Source organism: Vicia villosa, linkage group LG4, assembly GCF_029867415.1.
Source record: "Vicia villosa cultivar HV-30 ecotype Madison, WI linkage group LG4, Vvil1.0, whole genome shotgun sequence".
NCBI lineage: Eukaryota > Viridiplantae > Streptophyta > Magnoliopsida > Fabales > Fabaceae > Vicia > Vicia villosa.
In genome coordinates this window covers 187,507,161-187,513,828 of record NC_081183.1, presented here as the reverse complement: position 1 = coordinate 187,513,828, position 6,668 = coordinate 187,507,161, and the positions used below count along the sequence as shown (strand labels likewise).

General features: G+C 34.9%; 2 protein-coding genes across 2 annotated transcripts; one reads left to right on the top strand and one right to left on the bottom strand.

Moving 5' to 3' along the window:
• The first annotated feature begins 381 nt into the window (after positions 1–381).
• On the top strand, positions 382–1,968 carry LOC131598538 (putative GATA transcription factor 22). The gene is made up of 3 exons (XM_058871126.1): positions 382–519; positions 873–1,274; positions 1,642–1,968. The coding sequence occupies exons 1-3, from the start codon at positions 382–384 to the stop codon at positions 1,966–1,968; spliced, it is 867 nt and encodes a 288-aa protein (XP_058727109.1).
• A 2,929-nt stretch (positions 1,969–4,897) lies between these two features.
• LOC131598537 (uncharacterized) lies at positions 4,898–6,189 on the bottom strand. The gene is made up of 3 exons (XM_058871125.1): positions 5,619–6,189; positions 5,429–5,515; positions 4,898–5,340 (listed from the first exon to the last, which is right to left on the bottom strand). The coding sequence occupies exons 1-3, from the start codon at positions 6,187–6,189 to the stop codon at positions 4,898–4,900; spliced, it is 1,101 nt and encodes a 366-aa protein (XP_058727108.1).
• Positions 6,190–6,668: the final 479 nt, after the last annotated feature.

Sequence of the window (6,668 nt, the reverse complement as noted above, 5' to 3'; positions counted from 1 at the left end):
GTATATATAAATGAACGTAAGGACTGAAAAACAACATAGCGGGCACTGTCGTTTGTATTATCGTAGTGTGTTCGGAGTTTTTTCTTGTCTTTTTCTTCATTTTGTTTTTATGTGTGTCTATGAAAAGGAGAATTGCAATCACGTGAATCTCTTTTTGAGACAACTCTTCTCTTTTTAGCCTCTCATATAAGAACCCTACCACCTTTTGATTACTCTCTCTCTCTCTCTCTCTCTCTCTCTCTCTCTCTCTCTCTCTCTCTCTCTCTCTCTCTCTCTCTCTCTCTCTCTCTCTCTCTCTCTCTCTCTCTCTCTCTCTCTCTCTCTCTCTCTCTCTCACCCTATCTCTTTGTACTGTCCACTGTTTCTCTCTCATATCCAACCATGACTCCTTTAACTCCGAATCAACCAAGTCCTAAGCAACAAGGTCAAAACCAATCCTTAGATGTTTCTCCTGTTAAACAGGACTGTCCTACGCTGTTTAATTTTCTTGATCAATTTCAAGAAAATCGTGATCCTAAGGCAAGATCATATTTACATGATCCCGCTAATTTTAATTTATTTTTCTCTTTTTTATCTTCGTATATATATATTTTTATCATAGATTATAACTAATTCTATATAATTTTTTATTTATTTGTTCCGATACTATGTATCTACATGGCAGTGATGATCCTGATCATCGATGATCATGATCAGCGATCATGATTGTATAAATAATAAATTATTTATAAAGCTTTGATGAGTTAATTTGAAATTTTATATAAAATGATATAATTATGATTTACGCCTATGATCTGATTTACAGTCTTGATTTTTAGATATTTGTGATCTAATGCAATATCTTTTTTATCTCTCTGGTTTTATTACTTTAGGATCATAAGCTGGGATTTCATTATGGTGGATCATCATCGTCAACCAATCATCTACAACTCTATAATTCATCGAGTGGTGCAACTATGGTTGATCAAAGCATTCCGCGAGACACAAATTTACCATCATCCATGGAGGTGGAAGATAGCAGCAAAAGAAATGACAAATGGGTGTCTTCAAAGGCGGGGTTGATGAAAATGCTGATGATACCAGAAAGCAATTATGGAGACATCAACGAAGACAAGGCAATTATCAATGCAACTGCTAGTGCTGCTGCCTCAACTCCTTCAAATGAAGGAATTCAAAATGAAAGGTACAATCAAGGAAGCCCTACTGCTAGGGTTTGTACTGAGTGTCAAACTACCTCTACCCCACTTTGGAGGAGTGGCCCTGTGGGTCCTAAGGTAATTAGTTGATCTATTTTCCCCTATTCACTACTCTTTCATTTACTATCAAGTAGTCTAGAATGTTTGATACGTTAAAATTCGGTCATTGTCGTTTTGATTTGTCTGATAAAAAAATCATCTTTTAGTAAAGAAATCAAATTTAAAAATAAATTTTACTTTCCGCCTAGAAATTTTTTGATTGCTAAAATTCTATAAATTTTAATATTAATATAAGTTTTTTATTAATTGAATATTTAAAGAGATCACACTAGCTGGACTCATGAAAGTGTTATTCCATATTTATATTGTTTTACTTAATTAAGTACTAATTAATATACTTTAATTTGATTGATAGTTGATTAACATGAATATGTTGTTGGTGCAGGCACTTTGCAATGCTTGTGGAATTAGGCAGAGGAAGGCAAGAAGGGCTGCTGTAGAGGCTGATAATAGTTTGGGACATGGCAAAGAGAAAGAAGAGAAGCTTCTTGTGAACAAATGTACACAGTTCAAGAAGAAGAACAACACTGCTTCAACTTCAACTAGTGCTGCTACTACTACTGATAGTAGCTTATCTGAAGAAATGATGGAGAGACTTGGTTTTTTCTTAACAAAGGTGAGGAAAAAATCGGGTTTCGAGTCTACTACTGAGGAAGTAGCTGATACTGCACTACTTCTAATGGATATCTCTTGTGGTTATGTTTACCCTTAAAATAAAAGAGGGAGTTGGATTATGTCATGTGAGAATTTTACAATGAGGGGTGAGGGTGGTTCATAAATTTTGAGTTTTGGTTTTATTTATTTTACTTTTATATCAAAAATAATTGGTCACTGTTTTGTTTGGTATTGTGAGTTGTGAAATGAAGTTGATGTACTTGCATCACAACCAAAAATAAGGTTCTGTTGCATTATACATGCATTTATTACGATGAAATAAAGAGAAATTTTGTGTGAGCTTCTAAATATCTTTTGCTTCATATATTTTTTACTGAGATATTTTAGGTTATGGGGTAAAAGAGAATCTAGTGGTAAAATTCTACAGATATTAAATGTCATATAGCATAATAAATCAAATGATCAAACTGAATTTAAGGTTCCATAATCCTTTACTATGATGCATTGTTTTGATATGGTTTAACTAGTCAGAACCTTGAATCTACTTTTATTAACCGATGAAAATTTTGTGCCGTTTAAAAACCGATAAACGAAGATATAGAAACTTCATTGATTCAATGTATAGCTTAATTTTAAATTATTATTATTATTATTATTATTATTATTATTATTATTATTATTATTATTATTATTATTATTATTATTATTATTATTATTATTATTATTATTATTATTATTATTCAAAAAATATTATTATTATTATTGCTATTATATTATATCTTGAATGGTAAAATATATATATATATTTATAAAAAAGAAAGAGAAAAAAAAAAACAACTACCAAAGGTGGAAAATGTATAAACAGCTAAATCCTACCCAACACTACCATTTTTATTTTTATTATTATTTTTATTTTAAATCAAGAAATTATATTAATTCAAAAAAGTTATACAACTCACGACGATCGCTCGGATCCAGCCAAACAAAAGAAGACAAGGAACTACATCATCATCCTAGCAATATGATCTCTAAGCCTCCTATTATACCAGCCCCTATATATAATCTTTTCTATAGTACTATCACTTGTATCATGACTATGTGTAGAATTCCAAAAAAAAAAATATTCATTCTGGTACTACCAGATGCCATACACTGACTCTGCCACAGTCAGCTTTATCAAGGCAGATTTCCAACATTTACCTTTTGTTTTTTCAAACAGCCAAGGGACTTCCTCACTCCAATTTTTAGGATTATGGTCAACCTCTATCCGATTCAGCACCTTTTTCCAAATTATACTAGTTATCTTGCACTAAAAAAACAAATGGTCAACTGACTCCTCATCAGTACCACATAAGCTACAAGTGTTGTCATTGATAAACCCAAAGCGCTTCAGTATAGCTTTGGTTGGGAGATTACCATGGAGCACAAGCCATAAAATAAACAGTGATTTCGGTCTTGCATTGTTATGATGAAGCATTTTGCTCCAGGTAACTCTGTTATTGTCCTCAATGAATAAAGCATACACATTACTCATAAGGAACCTGTCACAGTTGATCACTCTCTGCCAATTCGGCAGATCGGCTTTAATGAGGCTCCTTCTCTTCATTATCTGCTTCATGATTCAGGTCCTGCTATTTTTCTCATCAATCTCTAGAATATCCCTACCTTTAATATAGTAATTGTGTATCCATTGCACCCAAAGGTTATCTGCCTTCTTCTGAATATTCCACAGACATCTCAGCAAGGTAACATAGTTCCACACACTGAGATTTATAATGCTCAGTCCACCCTGTTTCAAAGGGCTACACACTTTAGACCAGGCTACGGGGCTTTTCTCGTTATATCAGTTTTACCATACCAGATGAAGGACCTACAATAAGCATCAATTTTCCTGATTACAGCTTTTGGCACAGGAAAGCATTAAAGCCAGTATTGAGCCGTCGCACAGCAGCCACTCTTTACCAGCTGAATCCTCTCTGAATAGCTAAGGAATTTAGTTGTCTAATGTATAATCTTGCTAGCAATACGATCAACAAGGGGGCATATAATGGTGAATACTGAGCTTTTTACTACTGATAGGGACACCAAGATATCGCACAGGCAGAGCACCTTCATCAAACTCAGTATGTTACAGAGCTTTTTACTACTGAGCTTTTTACTAGCGAGTTTAACTCGTTTAGGATTCGGAATTCTGACATAGGCCAGATAGCCCCAAGTTCTCAAATAAGACAAGTTTGGTTGTCTTTTCTTTAATATCTCATAAGGTGAGATCTTAATTTTTGACTTGGGTATTCTATTCAGGACATAGCAAACAGTCAATAAAATTTCCCCCACCAGTGAGGTGCAGCACCAGAATTCATCATAATTGCAACAACAAGTTCAGTAAGAGTTCTATTCTTTCTTTCTGATTTACCATTCATTTCAGGAGAATATGGAGCAGTCGTTTCAGGTACAATTCCATGTTTAATATAAAATTCATTGAATAACCCAGAATCGTATTCAGTTCCCCTATCATTACGAAGTCTCTTAATCTTCTTACTAAATTGATTCTCAATTTCAGTCACATACATCTTAAACATGTCAAGCGCTTCACTTTTATTTTTCATTAAGTATACATAAGTATAATCAGAGCAATCGTCAATAAAAGTGATGAAATAACGTTTACTATTTCTAGTTAAAGTTCCATCTAATTCACATATATCAGAATGTATAAGATCTGGGGGATTAGATTCTTTTATAATTGATTTATGCAAAGTCTTTGTTATTTTAGCTTGACTACAATATTCACATTTATTTGAATCATTAACATTTAATTTAGGAATTAAGGCTAAGTCGCTTGCATTATAAATAACTCGCTTATTAACGTGACAAAGTCTAGCATGCCAAATATTAAAACCACACAAAGAGTAAACAGAAGGAGAAACTTTATTAAAATCAACATTCAACTTAAACATGCCATCAGCGGCGTACCCTTTCCCAACAAAAATACCATTCTTAGTGATGGTGTACAAATCTGCCCATATAATTTAACTAAACCCTGCCTTATTTAAAAGAAAACCAGAAACAAGATTCTTCCTAATTTCAGGAACGTGCATGACGTCCTTCAAGATCAAAGTTTTTCCTGAGGTAAATTTCAGCTCAACATCTCCAATTCCAGCAACATTAGTGGTGTGAGCATCTCCCAACAGTACTTTCTTATCTTCAGCAATGGTGTATGTCTTGAACATAGCACGATCATAGCAGACATGACGAGAGGCGCCAGTGTCTATCCACCAACCATCACTTCTACCAACCATGTTGACTTCAGTAATCATAGCAACAAATGGCTCATCAGTCATGTTAATCTGAGAATTTGAGCCAGCAACAGGTTTAGGCCTGCTCTTACATTTTTTTTTCCATATGACCCGGTTTTTCACAATTGTAGCAAGTGAAAATCGGAGCGTCATTTCTTTGAGGTGGTGGTTGTTGCCTAGCAAATGGAGCAGATGGAGACCTAGAGGGATTCCCATTCTTAATTCGGTTCACAACATTGCGGTTCTGATTCTTTAATGGTTTACCAGTAGGCTTTAGAACCGCACCGAATTTCTTTTTGTTGTTAGTAACAACTAAGACTTCATCTTTCTGATCTTGTCTCCGAGCTTCCTCTTCAATTCGGAGGCGAGTAATCAGACTCCGAGAAATCTTTCCAACCAGGGGGCAGTTTGTCAATAATCACAGCAATTTGAAATTATTCATTGAGGGGTATACCTTCAGTAATGATTTCATGAGCAATTTTTTGAATCTCGTGACTTTGAGCTTCCACAGGCTTTTCATCCACCATCTTGTAATTCAAGTAGCGGCTCTCAACATATTTCTTTGCACCAGCTTCTTCAGTGCCATACTTCCTTTGGAGAGCTCCCCAAACCTGTTTAGCAGTGTTGTGATTACTGTAGTAGTCATACAGGTCATCAGCAAGACTGTTCAGAATATGATGTTTGCATAGGTAATCATTTTCTTGCCATAGGGCAATTTCTTTTCGGAGCTGTAAGTTATCTGCTGCGGCTTTTTCTTTTGCAGCAGAGTCTCCATCATATGTTTTAGAAACTCCATCCTTTTTAGAGGTTCCGTCTGATTCAGTAGTTGACTTACCATTAGTTATTTCGATTGATCGAGAAGGAAGAATAGGGATATCCTCAGTCAGAACGTGGGCAACCTTTTTCAGAGTTAAGAAAAACTTCATCTTTGATTGCCAATGTTTGAAATTAGATCCCTCAAACTTGAATGGTTTGTCATTCACAGAAGCGGACGCATTAGTACCGATAATTTCCTCAGTAGCCATGGCAGTTACAAAACGTCTTAAAATTGTTGTTTTTCGAATTTGAAAAATATTGGCACAAAGAAAATTATCGGGACGAGTCGCGTACTAGGTCGCTTTCTTTAAGACATTTCACCGTACTGCCACTAATTATGCAAAGCAGTTCGAGATACGATGACGTCTCCAGGATAAAACATCCCGTTCAGATAATTCGAAAATCACTTGCACTATGATGTATCGTTCGAATTACACCTTCAGATAGTATAAAAACCTGTCTTAGTATCTGGAATAAATTTCAGTCGTAAATCAGAAAAGAAAATTTATATGAGCAGAGTAGAGAGAGGAGAAAGAATTCGGTTGTGAATTCTGGAGTAGTGAACAAATGAATGAAAGAAATGTATTTATAGCCAAAAAGGATCCAATCGAGTGGACCAAATCATGGGTGAAAATATAGTGGGAGAGTTGAACCGGCCCAGTCAAGGTAGCCGTTATTTACTTGGTCA

What these genes read in the sequence shown, in the direction of transcription:
- LOC131598538 (XM_058871126.1), top strand. Translation starts at nt 382, where the DNA reads ATGACTCCTTTAACTCCGAATCAACCAAGTCCTAAGCAACAAGGTCAA. An exon ending in AAGAAAATCGTGATCCTAAG is followed by an intron (nt 520 to 872) that starts GCAAGATCATAT and finishes TTATTACTTTAG; the next exon opens with GATCATAAGCTGGGATTTCA. An exon ending in GTGGCCCTGTGGGTCCTAAG is followed by an intron (nt 1,275 to 1,641) that starts GTAATTAGTTGA and finishes TTGTTGGTGCAG; the next exon opens with GCACTTTGCAATGCTTGTGG.
- LOC131598537 (XM_058871125.1), bottom strand. Translation starts at nt 6,189, where the DNA reads ATGGCTACTGAGGAAATTATCGGTACTAATGCGTCCGCTTCTGTGAAT. An exon ending in TCATGAAATCATTACTGAAG is followed by an intron (nt 5,516 to 5,618) that starts GTATACCCCTCA and finishes TCCGAATTGAAG; the next exon opens with AGGAAGCTCGGAGACAAGAT. An exon ending in TGCGGTTCTAAAGCCTACTG is followed by an intron (nt 5,341 to 5,428) that starts GTAAACCATTAA and finishes TCCATTTGCTAG; the next exon opens with GCAACAACCACCACCTCAAA.